Below are 27426 nucleotides of genomic sequence, written 5' to 3'. Positions count from 1 at the left end.
TTCCCTCCCTCATGAAGAATATTTCCCAAAACCTTGCATTACTGTGAGAGTATCTGAACAAAATTTTGAAGTTCTTTGGCTACTTGTTGGGAGATCTGATAAACAGCAGAAAACATTCAAGCCTTTCTTTATCCTTTCGAGGTCTCATTTCGCGTACAAGGAGAATATTTGTACAAATTTTCAAAGTTCTACTCCTGATAGCTTCGCAGAACTGGCTAACATGTAAAACGCCACTGTTTCGGAGGTCATGTGAGTAGCGAAAAATTTTGGAGTACCTTTTTGTCCCCTTAGGGTTCGCTTTTCACAAAACGCTTTGTTGTTCACATTTTAGAACTCAAGGAAAACGTTTATATAAAATTTCATTTGATTTCATAGTTTGGAGTTTAGTATCCCATTAAGTTCCTAGGCTGTATGAGACTTGCACCTACAGCTTAACGTGGGAATGGAACCCGGTCTCCCGCGCCGAAATTGCGTACGCTAGCCATATAGCTACTAGGGAGTACCTACAAAATTTTAAGTTCCTACACTCGAACAGTTTCGGAGATTTGGTGAATGATGAAAGTAGTATATTCAGACTCTCATTTCCTCCTCGTATTTCACAAAATCTGTCTTACTTTCAGTCTAGGGTGTAGGGGACATTTGTAAGGAAGGCAGCGTTTAATATGACTCGTAGTTAGGAAATATAGTATTGTTATAGTAAAGTACTTCTCTGGGGCGATAGATCAAAAATTTTATTGGAAGTTGTACCAGGTATCTCCGTGGACTAACACGATATGCATTCAAGCTATCATTCATAAATGTAGAAATGAGAAAACGAGAATGGAGTAGTGCCCTATGGAAACTAGTTATTGTACAGCATATACTAACGTGAACTTGAGGGCGAATATAATGAGCTCTATTTATTTGCAGGAGAGAATGCTACTTAAGCCAAAATTATCGAGGATGGTATTTGTCGACAACTTGAATCTAGACACAACACGGAAGTCCATTAGAACTTATTTCCACCAATGGGGCGAAGTAACGGAAGTTTTGCTACCGAAGGATGTTACGAAGAGCAGGTGAGTTATTGTTATTTTTAGTTTCAAAATCAACCCGGATTCTAAAAAAATTGATGAAACTTTTTTTAATTCTGTGTATTTTATGTCACCAGTAATTAGTTACGAGTATGTTCATGGAAAACTCGTTGAGGAATTAAAAATAATAAATAAATAAAAATAACTAAAGAAATTGTTATTAAACAATATATGAGAAAACTGAGGGACTTTTTCCTTTTTTAATTTTTTATTTTATCATTATATACATATATATTGATTAATTGATCGATTGATTGATTGCAAATATGATGAGCGTTGTTAAAGTGCGGGCTAATGTTGCACTATAGCATTAAGAAACAGGGAATAATTGCTTCAGTCAGACTTTCAGCATAAGGATCTAGTTAAGGATAATGAAAAATGCAGAAAATGGTAGCAACAAAAAATACCACCAGATCTTCATTATCATACAAAATTCCCCTGGCGAACAGCAATTATGTTGAAGGAATAGACCAACCAATGTATATATATATTCTTACTCTTATAAGCATATGAATATGAATATATTCTTACTCTTATAAGATTCATGAATTGTAATAACGTCAGTCAATGGTGGGCAGTTTAAGGAAGAGGAGACCAGTATAAATAGAGCACATTGGTCAGCTAAATATAGTGGCAGAAATGAAAGTAAAAAGTTGGGAGTTATTGCTTGATTTACAACTCAGGTGCTCATGAGGTTGTGGGAATGAACATTTAAAAATAGTTGAAGTCTAGACAGAGAATTTCTGCAGTACTTTCACTGTTTAGTGGTTGGAACAAGAGAATCGCGGAGCAGGCATGAGAAACAAATATCAGAAAATACGAGAAGAACTACACACTAAATAAACTAATTGTTTTTGTTGAATGTGTTAACAAATAGAGGAGAGAAGAAGTAAAAGGCTACGAAAAATAATAAAAACAGGGGTGAATGGAATCATCCAGTTGGGATGAAATTGGAATCCAGTCACGTAGTAATTGTTATTAGGTTGGGATAAAAAGAGTTCAGTAAGAAAGGTGGAAATAGTTGAGTGGTCAGTAAGAATAGAGTTAATTAGTAATTTTAAAAAAATAACATTATATACATACGAAGAGTGACTGAAAAAAAATTGTCTCTAGGAAACTGCAAGATACGAGATTTTCAAACATTTCGTCTTTCAACTTCACGTACAAAACATTTGCTTCAGCAATATTGAAGTACCTTTACTCCAGTGAACTCTTGAGATTGTGACACTAAGAATTTACCTACAGCTTCCATTGTTGTTGGCAAAACGTCGGACAGTTAGAGCTTTCCTCAAACGGGAAAACGTTGAATTCCGAGGTGGCTAGATCTGATGAATAGGTTGTGTGAGAAACAAGCAGGAACCCGCTGTCATGGCAGCTACTGATGTATTAGCATAAACGTCGTTCTGCTGGAAGAAGACTCCTTCGGTGAACATTTCTGATCTCTTTTCTTGGATCCCTCTTTGAGACGTTGTAGAAGTTCAAAGTAATCGTGTCCAGTAAAGATGTAATTCATTTCAAGGTAGTCAATGAACACAGTACTCAGTGAAAAATAAATAAATAAATAAAGTTATGCCATTTCCTGACTGAAACCTTGAACAGCTCCAAATTTTTGAATGATATAATATGCCGAATTCGCTTCGGCGTGAGATTCAGAACACGAGGGAAACTTTTTAGAAACCAAGCAGTTTCGTCATGTGCAAGCTTGTGTGGGGTTCTCAACTTACTTGGCAAGATTGTCTGTTACTTGACGCAATTTCTTCATCTTCAACATTTCATGGCCTGTCAAAGTAAGACTGACAAGATTAGAAGCATGGTTCAAGATGATAAGGAATTATGATATTTATTTCAAAAAATAACATTTACCATGTCTGTTTACCATTTTCTGGGTTAGACTTATATCTTTTTGTCATCCCTCGTAAAGTTGTGTAAAGAAGAAAAATTTAGGAAAAAATAATAAGTCATTATACGAAATGAAGATATAGGCAATATAGAAACAAGATGGTAAAGATAAAAATAAATGTATGAGAAACCGAATTAAAGTAGTGACGTAAATATCATATCTTTTTCTGAGAAACGTAGAAGAGCCTTGGGAAAGGAATTTGAGGATACTTTCGCGGGTAGTGAGGTCGGGATACCGTTCATCGCGAGCAATGCCACCTAATCAGATAGTCAGTGCAACTGTGTTCTTTCAGCAGTTGAAACCTGAGCATGAAAAATTAACAAACTGTGAAGTCATCGCTTGAAAATCACAAAAGTGTTATTGTACTGAAAACAGTGGTTTCCACCCTTATTTACATGGCGCACCCTCTCCATCTGAACCCTACATTCTTCACGCCCCCCTCCGTTCCACTCGTTGGTCTGACCCCTTCTGCGGTTTCAGATGCAGCATTGACTTCTAAAATCATCAATACTGTAATAATAATACTAATGATAACCTCACCTATTTATATTTTTTTTCCAGCAAAACTTTGGTATCATAGTACTTTTCTTCTTTAATGTACCAACATTGTTTGTGCCATTGTTTTTACATAATAGTTTGTGTTTTGTACGATATTTAATTTAACGTCACTTTGTTACAGCATTCGTAATATTTGTAATTTCGAATGTAGTGTATTTCTGTCAATAACTTGCATCCTGCTTCCTCCTTTACATGGCTCCCTTCTTTCTCTCCAAGGTTTGGAACCTCTACTTTAGTACAATGCAATGCCACATATCACTAAGATCGCCTATGATACCATTGTCCGATGTGGTTAATTATGGTAATATGTGACCCATATTCAACGGACACTGCACTGTCAGATTATCAAGTATTCCATTCGTTAGATTACGTAGACGTCTCTTACGAATCTTCGACGAGGTGATTTACGCACTGGACGATTTCTTTGGTTCACTTTCCAGTGAGTTTTACCATTTGTATGAGTGTTGGAGATAAGTTATTGCTTCTAATGGGAACTAGTTCTGAATTTTCCAGATATACCTTAATTCATGTTCTCGCTGTTCTCTTTGCAGATATAAAGTATATATATATATATATATATATATATATATATATATATATATATATATATATATATATATATATATATATATATATATATATATATATATATACATAAATGTTTGGCATAGATAAATTACGTTCTTAGAGCACGATATAACTTCATTGGAGAAAAAGATAGACAACAAAAATGACAATGGAGGAAGTGGAAAAAAGTCTGCTTGCCCTATATTTAAAGACACTGTTGGAACTGAGAGGAAAAATTTCTGCAAAAATTCAGCGATGGTTGGATTTGAACATTTTTCTTCTGGCCAGAATTCTTAAAATAATTAATTTTAACAAAAACATCTTAAAGATACACTGTTCAAAGCAAAATGGGAGAAACCTGTGTGAATGAAATGTTTTAAACTAAACTATTTGTTTAAACTATGTTTTGTTTGAAGCAGTGTCTTAAGAAAGAAGAAGAGAAAAGATAATTCCAAAGAACAACTGAACCATTATTTTGTAACTTTTTCACATGGTAATAACTTATTACAACGATTTTTAACTTCTTAAAACTTAATTACTAATTACAAATTACAATGTTCAGTTCCACCAAGTGAGAGAGTATCAAAGGCATAACAATAGTTAAGAACCCATTTTATACTACAGGTTTCGTTCTGCACTGCCTTGTAGTTGACAGACGACGTAAATACCAACAAATCAATCAAATCAAATTATAATGTTTAGTAATTGACAAGGGACAATCTAAACGTATTGCCCAAAATAATTTTGAGTGGATGTTATTAACACATTTGTTATTAACGATGTTCTGCTCTATTTTTTGGGTAAACTCACCATTTACCTTCCTAATATTACAAATTGTTGACTGATAAAGTCCCGTTGGAAATGAAACTTTAATCAGAATCATTTTAATATCTCTTGTAACTACTTCACAGATTTTATTTATAGGGAAGTATATTTTGTTCAATTTCCGTAACATATCAATTATCAGCCATAAATTCTACAATATTTGTTTCATCATCTTAGGACAACATCGATTTCTTTCGATTGATTTGACGCAGCTTTCCACCCTTCCCTATATCTTGTATTGTTTGATCCGTATATTTCAATCGTGGGACGTAAAACTTAAAGATTTCATTTCATTTCATTTTGTAGGTATTTTTCCTTCAGCAATTCCCTCCACAGCTACTAACTCCATTCCTCCATATCCCAGACAGAAAATGCAGGTGGTTTACAGGCGCCTGTGAAACATTCATAAACATATTTTTACATACGCCTGAAAATGGAACACTTTTAAACGCATGAGACAGGTATCGATTTGTTTCAAGATCATTGCATGTTCATTTCACGGAAATAGATAGTTTTCATGTTGATAGGGTTGCAACCTTGCAACGTAAAAAATATGTGTAAACAACATGTAGAGAGTGGAAGGACATGTACGTAACCGGCATATTCCATGTAGTTGACATATACGTTACCTCATAAGAATCTGACGACAGCTGCTTTTCATTTGATAAAAATGTAGTTGAAATGTTAAATACATGTAAAATACAGGTGTTAGCGAATTAGTAAGCGTGTGAGCGGAATATACATGTAAAGTACATCGCATTAAGTGTACATAAAATTTGCGTGTCACAGGTGTTAGACACGTATAAGACATGTACGTTCCATGTATATATACGGCAGAAGAGACATGTGGGTAACATGTACATAGGAGCTACATGTAACATGCAGTTTGCCTGTTCATAAATTGGGTATGTATTGTATAGATCACCTGCATGTTGATCACATGTACACTCATGTCCCAAATGATTGTCGCATATCAATAACCGTCTTCTTGTAAGAATATAATTTGATAATGATTTTGCAGGGTACTTTTAATACTTATATTGTGTGTATAATCGGGAAATGTATATTTGTTGTAATTTTCATAGGAAAAGAATTCTAAGTACAAAAATTAGAATGAGTAAAACAAAATGTTGCTAAATGGACAAGAAAGTTTTATTTTCGTTTTATTATTTTTATTTACTGCTCTTTTGACATGAAATTTGCCACATAAATGTCTTTGCCGAGTATACACATACTAACATTATAAGAAATACCGGGCGAATTCGTTATTAAATTTATATGCCTACAACAACATGTTTATAGACATGCGACAATAATTTTGGACATGAGTGTACATATAATATACATGAGACCTGCGCGTTACAGGTGAATTACTTGTACCTGTGACATATGTGGGAAATGTATGTTACAGGTGGATTACTAGAATGTAGGCTGCATACTTTAAGGAGTAATACTACTATTTGATCCATCTAATCCAAGGGTCTGCGCACGCCTCTGTATATATATATGTGTCAGTACTTTGCATATGTGTATGTCAAAGTGGAGACTTGATGTCTGGATATTGCATGTTCCCTACGCCTGTAACGTGAATGTTTCACACTAATCAACCTTGTCCATCGCATTTACCTGTTTTAGCTATTTACTCAGTACACATATATGTTTAACCCATTTATTGGCAGCCATGATCATTGCATGTTCCCATTCACCTGTACATTGCCTGTATACTGCATGTAGGTGAGTTCTCACTTTGCATGTTACAGGCAATGTGTTCAATTCTATTCCAATGTACAATACATGTGTCAGGACCTTGCATATATGCAGGGGCGGACTGGCAACTATAGGGCCCACCCTGCTAAACTGAAATGAGGGCCCACTGTATAAAAATGTAAAAAATGTACTTGGCATTCTTCATATGTATTACATATAAAAGTCCATCTTCGAACCCATAAATAGTATCCCATATATTCATTCAAAAGCAAAACATTAATTACAAAAAATCTGAAGTAGGAACATTTTAATAGTAACTCATACAGTGTGTAATTGGCATTGTCATTTTTTATTGTAAACACACACAATACCGGAATTGGTGCTTTCAGTTATTTATATAGTGCTATTGTTTTTTTATGTAATGAATTTAAACCATTTATTTAAACAAATGAATGTCATGTTTTAGAAAACCCAAAATATATACATGTGCAATAAGTAAAAACTAATCTCAAGTCAACTTTGAAACACTAAAAAATTAAAGCACTGACAGAAATAATGTAAGTTTCTTTCCTCATAAATCAGTTCTAATATCAAATTGGTTGAAATTTCTACTGAATTGCATACTGTAACCTAATATAATATAATATTAATATTAATGCCAGAAATGTATTCTAATATTAATATCTTCATTATGCCTCAGTTACACTCACAATTTCAAATGTCTACCTAATTCTTTGGAGCTAGATACAAGATCGTCAATCACTTTGTCGTAATCAAACGTATGATCTTTCTATGTATAAAAGAATAAAGTCTTCCAACAAATCTTGTCCAAGCGATGAACGCAACCGATTTTTGATCACTTTCATAATCGAGAAAATTCTTTCACATGATACTTGGGTACACGATAGAGTTAGAACATACTTATACGCTTTATACAACGATGGATACAATGGACCATAAAGATTTAATTCGTGAAGCAGGTGCAGTGCACAAACTAGACACACTTTACACTGTCTTGCAGGTTTGCATTTCCATTCATCTTCCTCTTCTTCATTTTCCTCTTTTTCTCTACTATGAGCATATTGCTCGCTGCCGTACTCATTTCTTAAAATATCTTGCTTTTTACATATTGGTGGATTATAGTCCCTATAATGACGAGCAAATTGGAGTATTTCCTCTTGAATTTGTTCTCTTTCCACTTTGCAATAATGTGGTAGAGTATTGAGAGCTGAATCTGGTAGTTCTTCTAAAGTACTTATCTCTTGGAAACGGGTAGGATCCAGCCATGCAATGCTCTTCATGAGACTGTCATTGCAGATAAACCGAGAATGTAATTGCTCAATTGCAGTATTGAAAATAACATTGAAAACGTTTATCTGAAACACTTTTGATGGAGAATCTAAAATTCATCATGGGAAAGCTCGTGTGCTTGAAGAGTTGCTACTGGTATTCTCTTTGCAAGGAGAGAAGTTTCAACTGCAACATCGTATCCTGCATCCTTCAATTGTCTTTTCAAGTCATTTGCAAACTCCAAAGCTTTAGTTTCAATAGAACGAAACACGTTCCGTTTTTGCTTTAAGTCTGATTGTAACGTACAAATCATTTTTGTAGCCGATAGATAATCCAAACCAGATTTTTGCAAATACTGAGAAGTAGGTGTACATAGGTGAAAAAGTTGGCTGAAAACAAAAGCCACAAGAATGTTTTCAAATTTACACCAGTTCTAAACCAAACACTTGGCTTTAAATGTGACTTCTGCTTGAAAATCACTCATACTTGCAATAGTGAGTAGACATTGAAGTAGCGTCATGAACCTCTTCCGATCTTGCAAAGGTGTCGAAAAATCATCAAAGATACTCTTTAGAGCTAGATCTTTACTCCACCACCTTGTCAGATTTATTTTTTGTAATCGGCGAAGTAGCTGTCTACCACTTGAATTTTCTTCATTGTACTTAATCCACACTTGCATTCTTTTATATGAATCGCAGATGAAAATAACTGTCACCAAGTAACCCAAGAAAGTCTTTTGCGACTTTGCAACATTCTGTTGCATTTATCATTACCAAATTTAGAACATGCGCGAGACAATGCACATACTGAACATTCGGATTAAGTTTTTTGAGCTGTGCTTGGTTCCGAATCTAACCATGGCTCGAGTCGAACCTTCTTGGGTCACAGGTCGGGTCAGGGCTGCTCTAGCCACGGGTCGGCTCGGGTCAACTTTCTTATGCGTCGTTTCGGCTAAAACCTATTCGGGTCATGAGTCGGGTCGGGTCGACGTTCAACTCGACCCGAGAAGGATTTAGCCGAAACGGCGCATAAGAAAGTTGACCCGAGCCGACCCGTGGCTAGAGCAGCCCTGCCTTGACCCTAGCGTAGGTGACCTGACCCGACCCGTGTCTCAAGCAGGTTTGACTCGACCCCTGACCCATGAAAGCCTGATCTGACCCGTTTGAAAGCACTACGCGGCAGCAAACAGTTCAGTTAATTTCGTGTTCGCCTGTTAAAGTTGTGTAATTTCAAGTAAAAGTAGCCATAAAAGATAAGCTACAATTGACTGAAATCATCCAAAGACGTTGTGTATACATTATAATTTATAAACACCTTAGACAGAAAAACAAAACAAAACAAAAAAAAAAAAAAAAAAAAATCTGGCAACCGTCCTGCAGTACTCGAATGAGTCACATCACGCTCATTTGTTTCTTGAGGCTTCACAGATTCAAATAGCCTACGTTGTCTTGGGTCAGATGCAGCTTTTTGTAAATCACATCTTCGTTTTTGTTCTCGCTTTTTAGCACCACTTTTATATTTTTTCTTTATAGTAATCTTACAATCACTCCTACCATCCACACTGACACAACCACATCTGTCTTCCACGACAAACGACACGTAACTGGTGTTCCAATAATTGAATTGCTGCTATCGGATTTGCTCTTCGTTGTAATATACGTACAAATAAAACACGAGCCGAGGGTAGCAACTTCATAGTAATTGTTTGAGGTTTGTATAAAACAATCGTTGATAGTGGCGACTAATTTCTTTTTGCTTTACCGCACTGAAAAAAAAAAAAAAAAAAAAAAAAACCGAAGCCTGATCCGATTTCTTTCTTCGAAGCTTGGTCTGAGGACAAAGCATTTCGGCTCCACTTCCACTTTCCACAATAACAGTATCTACGAAACTATTGTTTCTTTAAAACATCACCACTCGCCGGCTTGTAAAAGGACCGGAGTAGGCAGTGGTATCCAAATCCAATAACAGCCTGAAATCTACTGTGTTTCTTATATTTAAAAAAAGTAGTACATAGTTAACGTGCTCGTTTTTAACAGCTGCTGTATCACAAACCCCGCAATGTTTTAGGGCCTGATTGTTTCATAGGCGGAACCTTTTCAAGTCGATAAACGTGAAGAAGAATAAGGTCTGTTCATGAAAGTTTAACTTTACGTCTTTTTTATGCAAAACACAAGTTTGCGGGAGTTACCCTGCCATATTTTTGATGCTGGTAGGTTTAATTGAGCACATCTTTTTAAAATTGGTGGAGGGGCCCACCCTACATTTGCAGGGTAGCAGGGTGGGCCAGTCCGCCCCTGCATATATGCATGACAAACAGGAGACTTGGTGCCTGAATATTACATGTTTCCTACACCTGTAACATGAATGATTCACTCCAATCAACCTTGTTCATTGCTTGCACCTGTTTAACCTATTTATTGGCAATCATGATCATTACATTTTCCGTTTACCTGCACATTGCATATAGGTAGTTTCACACTTCGCATCTACACGGAGATAATACAGACAATGTATTCAGTTGTTATCCCATGTATTATACATGTATCAGGACCTTGCATAGCGAATATCGAATTGGAGAATTGTGCCTGAATATTGCATGTCTCCTATGCCTATAACGTGAATGTTTAGCTCCAATCCACCTTGTTCACCACACATATCTATTTAACCCATTTATTGGTAATCATGATCATTGCATGTTCCCGTTCATCTGTACATTGCCTGTACACTGCACGTACGGGAGTTACACATTTAGCATGTACACGAAAATGATAAATGTAAAATAACATATTCTGCATCATGCGCTTTCCATACTATACGCTAATGCATGGTATTTTCATGTAATGCGAATGTCACACATATATATTACATGTTGATAAACAGGCACCTTTCTTGTACTTTTCGTTCTTACTGTATTGTGAATGTTATCAACAATCCATTCAAGATACTTTACATGCGCATATTCCCTCCATTTATCGCATGTGAGTGATTACGTGTACATTGTATGTTCTCATTTTAATATACAAGCTCTGTACAACGCGTGTTTCCGTGCAAAATTTCCAACAAAAGTTTAATACTTTTTCGACATGCATATCACCTAAAGACAATGTGTCTGTAATATTTTCTTTACATGTGTTTTCGCCGAAACAGGCGCCTGTATAATGCCTGTCAAAATCTGACAGGCTTTTACAGGCAGTTCCATGTACAAAACATTGCATGTTTTCTCAAAAATTTTCATAATAGATCTCATAATGTGTCAAATCGTCCTATCTCGTCTTTTGGAAATATTCTTCAATATACTCCCTTTTTCTCTTACCATTTCAAGTACTCTCTCATTTGATACTTGTCAGTGCATCTAATTTCATCCTTCTTCTATAGCATCACATTTCAAAAACTTTCATTCTCCTGTTTTTCCTATTCTTCTATTGTCCGTATCTCAAATCCATAGTACTACACTCCACACATATATGCTGTCATTAACATTTTCTTCAGTTCTATGCCGATGCTTCCGGTTAGAAGCTTCTGTTTTTCTTCAAATGTCTTCTTTGCCTAAGCTACTCTGGATCGTAGATCTTGTTTGCATCTGTTATCGCTCGTTATGTTATTGTCTTAGTAATAGAGTTCCTGCACTTCTTCCACTAGATGATCTATTTTGACCTTAATTTTTCTTGTTTGTTTTCTAGCGCATCTTATAACTTTCGTTTTGTTCTTGTTAATCTTCATGTTGAATTTGTTACTAAGTAGCTGTTGCGTAACGTTTGGACCTGTCTTAATTTTTTTTTCTCAATGTGAGCCAGCATTACGATATCGTCTGCAAATCTAAGCTTGCGTATTTTCTGCCTATGAACAGTTATTCCTATACTGTGAATGTCTTTTTATTGCTTCTTCAATGTGGAGATTAAACACTATTGGTGACAATGAACATCCTTTCTAACCCCTTTCTGAATTGCTGCTGCTTCTTTCTCTCCCTCTCTGCTTTTATCTCAGATGTTGACTCCTGTTCTTTGTCAGGTTATATATTATTCTTTACTCCTTATAGTTTATTTCTGCTTCATTCAGAATTTTGAACATTTTGTTCCATTCTATATTATCAAGTGCTTTTTCAAGGTCAACAAATGTTACATTAGTTATTCTTTCCACTTAAGTTTTTTCTTCTAGCAATTCTCTTAATTCAATATTGCTTTCTTCGTTCCTGTTCTCTTTCTGAATCCAAACTGGTCATCCGCTAGTACTCCTTCTACCTTGGACTCCAATCTTCTATAGATTATAACTTTGTCAAGATTTTTGAAGTATGCGTAAGCAAGCTTCGTCCTGTGACTCTCGCATTTCTCAGTACCTACTGTTTTTGGTATTGCACTATCTCACTGGTCTCGAAGTCAATAGGCACTTGCCCTTCTTCATAAATGTTATTAATTAATTTATATAGTCTGTCCTAAACCTCCTGTCTCGCACTTTGTTTAATTTTTGCTAGTATCTCATCTATACCTGGAACTCTTCTATGTCTTGTCGTACTCGGATTTGAGTATGAAGTTTCCTCTTGTCTCTTCTACTTTCTCCATATTTTATAATCCCCCTAATTGCTTATCGCTTCCATAGATGTTTTGTAAACATTTCCCCCATGTTTTCACTTTATCTTCAGCTTCAGTCATAAGCCTTCCTTCTTTATTTTTAGTGCATTGGTGTTTGATCTCCGTGTTTTGAAGTTCATCTTAACCTTCGTATAAGCAACACCTACTCTTCTTGTGTTCATATCATTGTCTGTTTCTTCCTATTATTGTTTTATCCACTTCTCCTTGGCAAGTCTGCATTTATGAATGATCTGATTTCTTATTCTTGTATACTGCGTCTTAGCCTTATTGTTGTTGATATTCTTCAGTTTCCTGCTTTCATCCATTAAGTCTGGAATTTCCATGATGAATCATTGTTTCCTTGCTATCTTTCCTTCGTGACATAATACTTCCTTTGTGGTAGTAAGCAATCCAGTTTTTATGAATGACCGTTCCTTGTTAATTTCTTCTTTCATTGGTTCTTGTGCTATCTTATCTACTGCCATTCTTGTGTAACTTTCTTGAATTTCTTTGTTCTTTAGCTTACCTGTATCAAGTCTTATTTTTTCTTTTTTGTAATTACTTATGGTCACTGTTCACATCCAAATATACAAAATAAAAGAAAAGTAAGTCCAGAGAAAGATTGACATGCACCAATCAATAGATCCCATTTTTAATATTAATGATATTCTTGAGGGTAAATTCTCAGAGCCAATGGATTTCTCTAGCCCTTTTGGCCAAGCATTTCCCCTAAACTTTGAAAAAATGAACTAATTCCGGGTTGAATTTTTCCGTAAAATCAGGCATAAGTTTTGAAAAATTATTGTCAGAATACAAGAATTACAGTGATCCTCTTACTTCTCCAGAAGTCTATAAAGTTACTTGTTCATATCTACAATCTTACATAGACATTCCAAAAAAGAACATCTTGGGTGAAAAAGAAACATACTAGGGAATCTAAGGATAAAGATCCAACCACTTCAGTCCTTTCAAAACATCTACAAGCATTACAAGCATTAAAGTATTACATCCGGTTCTCCCATCACCGACAGAAGCGTATTTGAATCATCCTTCATAAAAACTGAAGACCCTGCTTTGAACCTAAACAAAAGGAAATATTTATTTCAAGTGGAAAATTAACTCAAGAAAACACTGATTCAGTGGCTCAATACTTCAGTTTATTACACTTTTACACATCAGGTTGTTACAAAATGTAATTTTCTGGAAATCATCGGCTTCCTTGTATTCAAGAAAATACATATTCTGCTACATAAAAATATGCTGCGTCAAAACTAACTTCTCTCACACACATCGCTAGCCTCTTTCAATTGTTCGTTATCTCAGAGAGGGAACCTAAAAATATATTTTAGTGTTAGCGACAAAGTTTTTCACGTATTTTCTCTTTTGTTACAACATTCATCATCTTTGCCTTAACAGGAAGATAAGTACACTAAACATTATCGCAAATATGTGTAAATACAGCCAATTCATCTCCACTTTTTTAACGGTCTTCACCTTTCAATGTATTTTTTCGAGAGGTTACATGTAACAACTTTTGGAAATGAGAATTGAATACAGATGCCAGAGAATTGATGCCAGAGACCATCGAAACAGTATGGCAAAGATTTTAGCAAATATCACTATTGTACCCAGAATTTGATCTGTACTTTTTTTTTTTTTTTTTTTTTTTTTTCAGTTGAGCAAGCAGTTAGAATTTGCGAAACTGTTTAGTAACCTTCTACAAAAATGTAAAAGTTTTCATTAATCTTCGAAAAAAGAAAAAAATCAAGGAATATGAATTATGATAAGAAAATAACCATTCTGGTATTAGAGGCGTATAGCTGCCTGCCGGACGACTTTTAGTTGGATGATGTGTGTCAGCACATTGGCTGTCATCGCAGTTATTTTTAGTTTTCTAAGGTCAGAATTCACTACATCTTAATTCAGTTGTTCTTCAATCGACTCATCGTGCTGGAACAAAACAAAAAATTCTGGATTTTATCGGAAACCAAATCTTGAATCACAAGGACAAAAATTTGTTCACTAACTATTCGGAATAATAATAATAATAATATGTACAAAAAAGGAAAAGTGAAATCATTTTTTTTTTCAGTTTATCGTCTCACAATTATACCCTTTTGGCCAAAGGAGACTAATGATTAATGAAAAGTGAATGATTGTAAAATGATTTTTTTTCTGCTCTCCCACCGGGTTTCAAACCCTGGGTTATGTGCACCAAAGGCACACACGAAAGCCACTACACTAATGGGGAGGGCTACAAATAGGAAATCACACTGTTAAAGAATATATTTATAATTTGGAAGCTCTACGTTAAACTTTGACTTTACCTATGTGCGATCCAGTTTAGAAGTCTTTTGTTGAATTGTACAAAATTAAACTTTTTGCTTTGAGATAATTTGTAGCATTTAGGAACTATTACAAGAAAATATATCAAATAGGATTTCTTTTCTTTTTTAATTTCAGCACAAAGACTTGTTACGTGATCTACTCTGAATCTGATATGGTAGAAAAAGCATTATCAATAACAGAACATAAAATAGATGATCAGGAAATCATTGTCCGAAGAGCGTTGCCGAGACAGGTAAGCATATTTTCTCTTGCAAAAGAGGTTCCTGGAGATGATAGGAAGATTGAAAAAATTAAGGCATCAGTTATTGAAAGATCAGTCACTCAAAAATAAAATGTAATAGCTAATATCTCAGGTATGAAAGATGCTTCCTTCCAAATTGGAAAGATCCTCCTTCTTATCGGAATAGTTCTTTGTTTCGTTTTAAAGTATATACAACAAATAAGTGAAGAGGTGCATTGGCTAATGCTGTGATTATTCTAATTCCAATTGAGACATGTAAGTTTAAAATGTTCTACCCCTAGCTATTGATCATATAAGTTAATAACCACATGACTGTTCTGCAAATCAAATCTATATAGATCTAAATAAATAATACAGGAAATTTTAATTAAAGTGTTAATGAAAAACATTTATGATATACAGTAGCAAGTAACATACTTAAAGAGAGCAACAAGTAAGTTGTTTGGTGATTGATTTTAGTGTAGCTGCCCCTTTTTAACTCAAATGTAGCCTTATAGTTTAACATGAGATTCAAATCACTTGCGTTTCTACCGGAAACCGAATAGTCTCTCGGATCAAAATCGGTAACGCTAACCATTTAGCTACATGGGTATAAGCATGCTATTTTTGTTACTTTTATTGTAGTTTAGTATATGCTTATTTTGTTAAGTTTTACTAGCTGGAGTACCTATTCTGTGCCTGATAAAATATAAAATTGACAGAAGTACAATACATATTAGAAACAAGTTCCGAGTTCAAGCTCGGGAAACTCGTTCATAAACGTTTGAACTCACTGGAGCCAGAAATACCTCACACCAATCACCTCGTAGTCTAACTGTTTAACAGTTTCTCTCTTCCTGCATCCGTCAGGTCAGTGATATATTCGTATTCTCTTTACCAAAAGGCATCCACGTATCGAATCTTGACACTTTTCTGTGTTACAGTTCAGAAGAAACATTAATAACTAAATTCTCCCTTTCGGGATGGAATCTACTGCCAGTGAATGATATTCTATTATGTGTATCAAAAGGACCCAAGTAAAATATTTCTTGCCTTATGTCCAATAGACGAAATGAAGCTTTTCATGTGTACTGTATTGAATTCATTTTTCCCATTCCTTCAGGTTTTGTTTTCAAAACTTATATCGGAGAATGCGAGTAAATGATTGAATATTTGTATTCTGATTATTAAATACGTGGGGTGTAACTATATTACTTGTAACTTTGTCGAAAGCAAGTATGCGCATACCATCGTGCACTAGAAAAGTCTGAACCGTAGTCGAGGTGTGCAATTCCGAAGCAGTCGGTATTGCGAGTAGTTGTGGTGCTATGCATAGTTGAAATATCCGATATTGTGTGAGGTTTCCTAAAGCATGTGTACGATATTTTAATAACACTCTTGAATAAAAATACCATTAATTCGTGATTTTAAAAAATCATCTTCGTATCATAAAGGATTACATAGATTATGTGACAACAATGTGCTAATAAATCGGACGTTGCACGATGGATCAAGGTGTTTCAATCAGGCCGGAAGAATCTCGCCGTATGAGCCAATATGGTGGTCCGTTCGTTAACGAAGGAGCAGTTGGAGTTAGGTGTAGATCTTGAAATCGATAATTAGTAGGCTAACAGTGAGCTTGTAGATATTGAGCTGATAGAGAAACTCACTTGAAGAAAATCGCGGCACGCTGGGTTCCCTACCACCTCTTGAAGTATCACTGGTACACAATAATTGGTATCCATCTCGACAAATTCTGTATCTAAGGAAATGAATTTCTGCGACGTATTGCTGTGATTGACGAGACCAGGATACGGACTTACGATCTGAATTATAGCATGAATCGAATGAGCGGCGCCACCACATATCGCTGCAATAAAAAATTACAGGAACCCAGTGGCATATAATTAAGATAATACCTTAAGTCATGTAGAACCTGCAGTTAACCTCAACGTCCTACCAGCATTTCCTCGAGCATCACTTGCGTCTTGGTATGAGCGGCAAGCATGTTTATTTTCTGAAAAACACAGCACTTTGCATGACAACGCATGTTTTCACGTAAAGGCACAATGATCCAGTTGTTGCCTAAGTGGCATTGAAGGGATTTTGAACATACACCGTACTCATCGAATATGAACCCAAGCAATTTATTCCGTCCTGCTACGCTTCGTAGGTGGGGGGGGGGGGGGGAGGTCTTCTCCGAGATCAACAGAAATGAATTCTCCAGCAATATATGAATCCTACCAGGGACTTAGGAAAAAGTGTGACAACGCAGAACATTATATCAAACGTTTGCATTATTATTGTAAATGTAAACATGTCTGTACTATGTTTTTAGTATTTTATTTTATAACCAACGTATATAAAATGTCGTGTCGTGATATTTAACTTCACCCTCTCCGTACGTCCCCCAAACTGAATTCGTGTGTTACCTCTTCGGGGTTGAATATCTTAAATTCGTGCAACTGGATGTGATATATGTATTCTGTTATCAAATATGCTTCATGTATAAAATGTGCGTCTCTATTTGCAACATAAAAGAAAAAAATATCGTCTTGCGTCTGCCATATATTTGTTCTCTACTTATTCCTGTAAATGAATGCAAAAGGATTTTTTCATTTTGAATTCCTATGTGTCGGATTTAATTTCTCAGTTTCCAATAAGGAAATATTTTCTCATCCTGCGTGTCATATTGAATTCCTTCTTCACCTTGAAGGAGTAAATTTGTAGCGTTCGAGTAAATTAATGAATTCATTATGTGTATTTAAAAAATAAAAACACTCGCTAACCTATTTTCGTGGTTTTGTATACAACGGTTCAGAAGAAATATGCAATAATAATTATATTCTTTATCCACTTATTATTTAAAGGTTTGTCGAAATTCGTTTAAGGATCGATATATTCGTCAAATTTCTTGTGTTTATCTACTGTCTCGTTTAGAAATCATCTACCCTCCGTGCTGATCTGGTGGGTAATACGTGCGCCTGGTTTTACATTTAGTTTCCAATTTCCAATGGGAGAGCATGAAAGTATTTCAACGCATTACTGTGGATCGGATTCCACGTCAAACTGTATTTCCATGTCTCAGATAGCTTCAATGCTGAAAAGAAACGCTAAATTTCAACAAATATACAAACAAACAATCTACCCACGTACTTTTAAAGGTCATATTTTTGCAGCTGTTTCCTCTCCGTTCGAAAGCTTAGTTAAACACAATTGCACGTGTTGATTCCCGTTTAGAACGAGACAACTTTAGAGCAACGGATAACTTTTCTGGATTTAAAATATATTTTGTTCTTTGTAACTAAATTTTTTTTCTTTTACTCCGATGCAACTAATCCAAAAGGGTTCTTCATATCGCAATATAAGTTTTAGTTTCCTCGTAGATATCTTAATGTGTGCCTAGATACAAGATATTTTTTTCTTTTTCTCTGGGAATTACTGGGTGATTCATCACAGCAAACAATTTTCATTTCAATCGTTACTGTTGTATGGTCATGTTATTTTTATTATAATGGTAATATATATACAATGTTTCAAAATGAAATTTTGATATTTTACTTTACATTGATGGTTTTTTCTTCCTAAAACTTTACCATTTTGTTTACAGGATGATGAGAAGAAAGAGCCTGAGCACTTGAGGAAATTGTTTATAGGAAATATAGACAAACGAATTTCGGAGGAAACAATTTCAAATTATTTTTCTAAATGGGGTGATGTAGAAGACAGTGTAATATTGGATTCGTCGAATTCTCTAAGGTACTTTATTTATTTTTTAGTTCTTAAGGGTTTTTAATTTTATATCATATATATATATATATATATATATATATATATATATATATATATATATATATATATATATATATATATATATACAGGGAGTCTACTGATACTGGAAATACTGAAATTATACTGGAATTTAATTTTGATACTGAAAATACTTGAAATATACTGGACTTTTGATCCACTACTGGAAAAATTATGAAACATACAAATATTATCATTCTTTATGGTCTACCCTGTATTTTTGCAGAGTGATAACAATCTTGCATTATAACTAGAATAGAATAATATACAATTATTTAAACAAGTTATAATATAACTTAATAATACATTTAGATAATACAAATAATGCTCTTGGCTCACTGTATCTGGTCTCCGAGCAGGGTGTCTACAGGCCACGAAAATCATGACTTGGGGTTGTCAGTCAAAGGATCATGAAAGTAGTGAAATTAAGTTTCAGGTGATGAAAAAGTGATTTTATAGAACAACAATACGTATGCAATACAGTACAGTACGGTACTGAAATAATAAATTGTGATTTTACTCAACGATCTGACGTTAAAACGTGACATCATCTCTCTTGTGGTTGTAGATAGTCACTAACTCCCACGTCTCTACCAATACTGTGTTCAGCTTCCGTTCTTTTTTTCTTTTTAGTACCTCACGTATAATAACAATGGGCATTATATTATATCCAATACTTCAAGTACAGTATACGGGGAGCTGTAAACTAGTCAGTAAAGTCGGTAAAAGTATACCTAATGATGGGAAACTAACAGCACTATTCTTTTTTAATGTAATTTATTTTTTTATTTTATTTTATGTTATTTATTTATTTGCTGGCCGCATTAATTATTGATTTTTGAAGAAATAATTTTTTAAGTCTACGAAGTGTTGTTAGGTTTTTTTTTTTTTTTTTTTTTTTGGTCGTACACAATGCAGTACACATTTTTGTGTACGTACTTCTTTGTTTTTATATTGTACATTAAAAAGGAAGCAAGGGAATTGGAGTGAGTATCCATTACTTTCTCTGGGCTTCGGTGATAGCACAGCATTACCTATTTATCGCGTTCCTTTGTCATTTAAGGATCGAATTTCAATTTTCGTAGCTGCTTAATGGAGAGAAGGTGGCCAATTTTAAAATCAGTTAATTATTTGATTTTTTATTATAGTCTTTATATTATATCCGAGCCTACTACATATTTTAAATAAGGATTGATGTCAGTAATGTCAGGTATTTAGTCAGTATTTTAACATTTTTGTCAGTAAATTTTACCCTACAGCTAGTTTGTAGCCCTGAGTATATTTTATATATAATATACTGTATCCATTGTTATTTATTTCCTTACTTACATTAGTGTTGCACTTATCTTCTCAGAGACAGTGAGTAAAATAGAGAAAAGACTTCTTTCGAAGATGAATGGTTAGACAAAACAATAAATTCAGATTAGAATTAGCTTCAAGGGTTGGAAAATGATAAGTATAAAGAGTATTGCTCTTTGTGTATAACCAGTTTTGATGTTAGCAACATGGGAGTGTCTTCAATTCGATCTCATGCCAAAAGTAAAACTCATATTGAAAGAGTAAGTTCTTCAAGTTCGAGCAAAAACCTGTTTCACATGGTACCTGTCAAGGAAGCAATACAGACTCTGTTCCTGTGAATGCTGCTCCATCAACTACAAACTCTGGTTCAGTGAAAGCTGACTTTTTGAAGTGCAAACTTCAATTGTTAATAACGAACATACTTGTGTTATTGATAACAGGACATCCAATACTTGTGTTATGCCTAGAAGTACTCTTAACAATTTTATCATCGAGGATGAAGCTATTACTTCAGAAATATTGTAAGCTATTAATTAAGTTATGACCATTCGTTTATTAGAAGTGCTGGCATTTGTAGTGATCTTTTTAAAGTGATGGTTCCCGACAGCGAAATTGCGAAGAAGTTCAAGATGCACAAGGATAAACTTGGATACCTAGTTACATATGGACTGGATTCATGGACGCCGGAAGAAAATTTTCTAGAGGGGGGGCTCAAATCCCTGGTTGCTATATTACGTTTGGTATTTTTTATTTGTATGAAGAAAATTTTAAGAAATGTAATACATTTTCGTGAGCCGGGGGGAGGGGATTGGGTCCCACCCTGCCGTCCCTTTCGGGGCCCATGACTGGGTCCGTACTTTGACAAACGTGGTTAAAGAGTGGCTTTTCTTCTGTATTTCTTTTGATAAAAGTTTAAATTCTGGCGCTCAGATGGGTCAAATGGATATAGTTATTAGATTTTGGGACGGAAATTTACTTCAAACGAGATATCTTACGTCCGTATTGTTAGGTCATGTTACTGCTGAGGATCTTCTGATGACATTTTGCAAAACTTAAGAGACACTGGCTTGGATGCGAAAAAGATGCAAGTATCAATGGACGGGCCGAATGTAAACCTAAAGTTTTCAAACGACCTAAAGAAGTACTTGGATGATTCACCTTCATATCCGAAGCTGTTGGACTTTGGTACGTGCTTCATGGTGCATATAAAACGGTGCACAATTCCGAATGGAATATTCACAGACTTTTGCGCTGTCTGTATTACTTCAAGAACTACCCAAGTAGACTCGCAGATTAGAAACGCACAACAGGATCACATATCTTTCCTCTGAAGTTTTGCCCTATCAGATGAGTCGCAAACTCAAAAGTTATTGAAAGAGCTGTGGAAATGCTGCCACATGTTAAGAACTAGGTTGATGCTTTGTAATTATAAAACGTTTTGCAAGAAATGACCTGCTCCCAGTTAGCATTCGTGCGATTCTCTTTCTCTTGAACTAGAACAGTGTCTCTCCAAATATCAAAGTAATGGTCCTCTTTACCTTTTATGTTCACTGATCTGAGTACTGTGCTTCTACACCCGTTGGGAAAAATTATAAAGAGTCAGGTTTTGAAGTCGGCAAATACTAGTAAGAAAATTCTCTCAGTTGATTTGAAGAAGACAGCAAACCTGAAGACCTTCCGTGTTGTTGACATTGGATTTGCAGCCCCAACAGCTTTAAAAGGTAAGGCAATAAAAAATGGGAAAGTTCTTCAGTTCTATGGAGACCATAGAATTCCTTAATGATATATGCATAAGTATTTTGTCAAAAGCCCCTTGCTTTCAAGTTTGTTAGAAGTGTCAGCTGCTTTAATCCTAGAATTATGACCAATTCGTCTATTAAGACCTACAGGGTAACAGCTGCATTAGAAGTTATTGTTGAGAGAAATCAATTATCGAGTATGGAAGCTGATACTGCAAAACTAGACTGCTTAGATTTCTCATCTTAGGAAAAAGTAAACAACTTTCATCCCAAAACTGATTGATTGGACCATTTTCTAAGCACTGCCAATTTTCAACACAATGTTTCCAAAGAACTGATCCACTTCACACAAAAAGTGCTGGTTTTGTTTCCCGGCACCGCTGCTATTGAAAGAGGTTTTCCCATAAATAAAGAATGCATAGTAGAGAATCTTCATGAAAATAGCTTGATTGCACAGCTTGTGATGTATTATGGAGTATCTGCAGCTGGTGCGGTATTAGCTATTACTGTTTTGAAGAAGAAGATTCATGAGTCCAAAAATTCATCAACATTAAGAAATGAAGCTTTAGAAAAATATAAAAGGAGGGTAGATAATGCAGCCAAAAGAAAGTTAGCAGCAAAAGAAATAAAACAATTAGAATTGAAGAAACGCATTATGCAGAGTGCTAAGGAAGAAACAGAAGAACTGGAAAAGGGGGTGACAAGTTTAAAAAAAAGATACTGTCTTAAATGCGTGTACCTTTTGAGTGTAAGATATAATCATTGTGAATTAATAATTAAAATTCACAAATATGTATGTATCTGTCTTATGACTTATTATTTAGAACAAGTTTTTACTTTCTTTACTTGGTAGAATAAGCCTGGTACAGAATCTACTGAAGAACTATTTACTTACACAGTGTGTGTTATGTGATACTTTGTAATTAGACATTTAAAGCAATTTGTGGAGTGGAGGGCTGTGAGGAGAGTTGGAAGGCCCTTTAAAAATGTTAAAAAATCACTTATATTTTTAAAAAATCAAGGCTAACTAAATTTATTAAAATATTCTTTTGATGGTAAAACAATTACAAACCTAAAATCATCAAGAGTGTGATTATTTCTAAAGAACTTTAAAAAATCATTGTATTAGGTACTGGAATTTTGCTGATAGTTATACAGAATATATTGGAATTTTGAAAATGAAACTCAGTAGACACCCTGAGATATATATATATATATATATATATATATATATATATATATACACACACACAAGGCGTCACTAAAGTACTTTGTTATAAGCCAACTTTGTTTTGAGTGCAGATACGAAAAAACCAAGAGAGACCCAAGTCTGTGGAACTTACAGGTTTTCAATATAGAGAGTTGGAAATTTTCAAATCGGACCAGCAGTTTTGGTTCTACATTGGTAATTGGAAAAGCAGCAGTGTCAGTCATAATGTTACAATAGAAATTAGTTCACACAATCATTGAACGGAAAGGAAACAAAAATTATGCCGTAGGGAAGAAACAAGAATACTACAAATTTCGGTTGCAATCATTAGCATCGTGGGATGCAGAAACGGTCGCAGGAGGGGGATGAAATTCGTAACAAGTTGGAAGTTGGTTGTGAAAATCGTTTAAGATGCGAAATACATAATGTAGTTAAACTGCAACTGATACTGTTGCTTACAAAGTTTACTGGATAGACTGTACATATTACTGAGAATAAATTCATGTACCTTATGCACACACGATATACGCTTCCAGACACAACAGTCCTGAGCACTATTGGAACAAATGTTCAAATTGGTTTCCCACCTGGTGGCAACATATGTGAATACGATGTCGTACACTACCACACACGTCGTAGTGCTTCAGGTGCTATTTCTACACACACACATTCCTGATATTCTGCTTCTGGTGATCCACGGTTCGATACACAGGTGACTATATATCCCCCACAAGTAAAAGTCTTAATAGCATTAGTCAGGTGACCTGGATAGTCATTCCACATGTACCTTGCTATCAATCCATTGCCTAGGGAGCACTTCGTACTGTTGTACTGTACAGCCGTAATGTTACTGTGCTCCATCGTGCTAGAAATAAAATAAATGCTTCGATGCCAAGCGACATGCCATCCAGATACAGCTGCAGTCTGGTCTCCAGGTAGATATTGATCTGATGTTAAGCTATCAGGTAGGGAAACGAGATCTAATTAAACATTGCCATGTATCCCACACCATACACTCATTCAAGGGTCAGTTTGATGGTGCGCTTCCACAACAATGTGGCACTTACCAATAGACCAATATACAGCGTTGTGTTTGTTGACTGTACTGTTAAGATAGAAAATAGCCTCTCGCTGAATAGAACGTCAGCCTTTAAATTAGGATGCTGCATTCGTCTGCTGAGCCATTCACAGAATTCTGTTCTGTCTGTGCCATCCCCATGTAACTCTTGTACCAAATGTATCTTATATGAACATAGACACATTTCTCACGCCGGCCTCTTGTGCAACCTTCCGTGTTGATCGTGCAGGACTAACTGTCTCCTTCGCAACCACATCAATACTCATGGCACAGGAAGTTGCACTTTGTGGTCGTCCATTGCAGGACAATAATAGACAGAATAATTGACACTAGGAAACATTAAAGAATGGAAATGAACATCGAAAAGTCGAAAGTAATGAGAATATTACGTGAAAACACGCCCTTACGAATCAGAGTAGAACAAAGAGAACTTAAATAGGTCGATCATTTCAAATATCTGGAAAGATTTGACGAGAGACACTTACTGTACTAAAGAGATCAGATCAAGAATTACCGTAGCCGAACAGGCGTTCAACAAGAAAAGATTGCTCCCACCAAGCAAGCTCGCCATTTGACCTAAATATTATGGAAGATAGAAAAAAAAAATATTTAGATATCTTCGAAAACGTTGAAGGAAGATAAAGAGAGTGACAAACGAAGATGTTTAAAGTGGTTAAGGGGAAAAGAGAACGCTTTTAACCAGCATCCTTCTAGGAAGGGCAATTACATTGAACACACCTTTCAAAGAAATTGTCTTTTTTATCACGTTATAGCGGAAAGATAAAAAGTAAAGCGAGGAGCAGAAAGAGGAACGCAATGATCGTTTATCTGAAAATTGATGAAAATATTGAAAGTTAAAAGGAAATGCTAAAGATCGAGAAACATGAAGAAACATTTCCAGACCCGACCGTAAGAGGAAAGAACTCTAATTGTCTGAGGACCTACCGACAGGCAGAATGAATAATAATAATAATAATAATAATAATAATAATAATAATAATAATAATAATAATAATAATAATAATAATAATAATAATAAGTAGTAGTAGTAGTAGTAGTAGTAGTAGTAGTAGTAGTAGTAGTAGTAGTAGTAGTAGTAGTAGTAGAAGAAGAAGAAGAAGAAGAATGGTGGGGTTTGTTGAAAATAGTTCTGATATTTTTCTCTGCCATGTGTACAGAGGAAAGGGAATACTTAGAACTGTTGCGTAATAAAGAAAGTCGGTCGCGTGTTTGAGTGCATATGCTTCCGGTCCCATATTAAGTTCTTAGTCTACGTATCATCTAGCTCTCCTATGCTAACAAGGAATTATTACACTGTTATGCAAAGAACAAAGTAATGTCGCTGCAAAACTTAATATGCGTTTAGTGAAGATTTATTGTGTGTGCATCGAACATCAAAATGGTTAGAATAGTTCCTGCGTTTGATTTCGTGTAATAGGTAGGGTGTTTCAGTAGGTACAGTGCCATAAATATTTTGGTATGTGACAGTATCACTTTGATCAAGATGGTTCTCAGTCGAATTTTCAATAGATCCACGAATTCAACTGCTTTCCAATATCTCCATGCACTCTGTCACAATGTTATTTTCCCTGGGTAATACGGTTATCATCATTCTCCTCATAAAATGCCTGAATTGCAGACACTATATTAAGGTCAAGAATTTTTCCATTTTCTGGCAAGACATCGGACAATAATGCCTTTTGCTGGTTTTCAAATTGCGTGAAACTGTAGGTGATAACTGCTTAATGATAAAGGAGTTTGCACTATTACATCCGATTATTACCAATTGCCTTAATCTGATCAGATATACGCACGAGACAAATATAAAATGCATACTGTATATGGTGTACATTTGTATCATTAAGTACCAATCTGTATATTGTGCTGTTGCGCCAACATCCACTTTTTTTCTTTCTTTCTTTCAAACCTACCTATATTAAGGATTTATCTAAACACATTACAATGGTTGTTGGTACGATATTGAGGTATAGCACGAAAGTGTTTGTAACTTTATACTGCCTCTCATAGAATCCAATTACAGGGTGCCAACATTACTAATTTTGGCCAAGTTCCATTTTCCGCACTTCAAAAACCTATGTTTGTGTTATGATATCATCCTGAATTTTGCCACAGTCAGTCATCACGAGGAAATTTTTCACGATGCCAAAAATCGCACTAGCACCTTCAATCACATGTCCCCAAATTTTCTGCAAAATTGTCAATGGCCATTTTTACTCATTTTCCGTGTACCGTGAACACATGGCTCAATACGTTTTTCAAAAACTACTGTCTTCTACATGTAAAAAGAATCTTTCAGCTTTCTAATGAATCTCAACTACTTCCGTATGTCCTTTAGTTCACTCAAGAAGAAGAAAAGAAAGTTGATGTTTGTGTTCAACATTTCATGCCCTTGACCTGACCTTCATTTGATTATGGAGAAAGGAGAACTTATGTGAATGACATTTTCATTCGGAATTTCAACTTCCCTTACTGTGGAGTACATTTGAGATGTTTTTGTCATGATCTGAAATGGTCAAGCTTCCATTTATTTGCTGATTTCACGTGAAATGACCCATTGGTATGTCTCCTTCTACCACTCTCTTTTTAAGTCTTCTGAGAAATAATTAATAATAGAAGCAAAGAAAGCATAAATTCAAGCTTTTGTTGCATAGTGTTTCTACTACTATGTCAGCATGGTTTTTACTGTCTTTTCAAATTAGTCAGCATTAACCAGACATTTAATAAGGAGCACCTTTGAATCACTAATATTAATACGAGTACCAACGAACAGTTACCATAAAGTTTAAGTTAAAAAAAAAAAAAAAAAAAAAAAAAAAATACAACTTAATGTGACTTTTTACTTTTTCAGATCTCGAAATGTTGGTGTTGTAGTATATACTCGAGCGTATATGGTAGATGCAGCTCTTGTAGCAAGTCCTCATGTAGTTGATGGCTGTGACATACAAATATGGAGGGAAAATTTCGTGGGAGATGAAAGTAACGAGGAAGAGGAAAGAGATGAACAGGTATTTAACATTGTTATGTGTGTGGTATATCTGAGTGTATTAAGAAGTAAGTGTTATATGATAGTCTTTTGTACTGTCTGACGTTTTTATTCCTAACTTCCTTATAAATAGAGGTAGAAAACTTTTAGAAACACCATTTCAAAAGGCAAAAACTGGCCTGTAACGTGGTTGCTCAAAAGTCAGTGGATTGTAAATCACTAGAACCTAGGA

General features: G+C 35.1%; 1 protein-coding gene across 5 annotated transcripts in view; it reads left to right on the top strand.

The window, feature by feature from the left end:
• LOC145660465 (uncharacterized) overlaps positions 1–27426 on the top strand; it is a 146643-nt gene that overhangs the window by 17628 nt on the left and 101589 nt on the right. For all 5 annotated transcript variants that reach the window (XM_081725524.1, XM_081725526.1, XM_081725523.1 and 2 more), the window contains exons 4-7: positions 910–1058; positions 14949–15066; positions 18665–18813; positions 27060–27216. In XM_081725524.1, coding sequence (XP_081581650.1) covers positions 910–1058; positions 14949–15066; positions 18665–18813; positions 27060–27216 — 573 coding nt within the window. The remainder of the gene's footprint in view (positions 1–909; positions 1059–14948; positions 15067–18664; positions 18814–27059; positions 27217–27426) is intronic.

Source organism: Thermobia domestica, chromosome 9, assembly GCF_964235325.1.
Source record: "Thermobia domestica chromosome 9, izTheDome1.hap1.1, whole genome shotgun sequence".
In the NCBI taxonomy this organism is placed as follows: domain Eukaryota; kingdom Metazoa; phylum Arthropoda; class Insecta; order Zygentoma; family Lepismatidae; genus Thermobia; species Thermobia domestica.
This window is presented reverse-complemented; position numbering and strand designations above follow the sequence as displayed.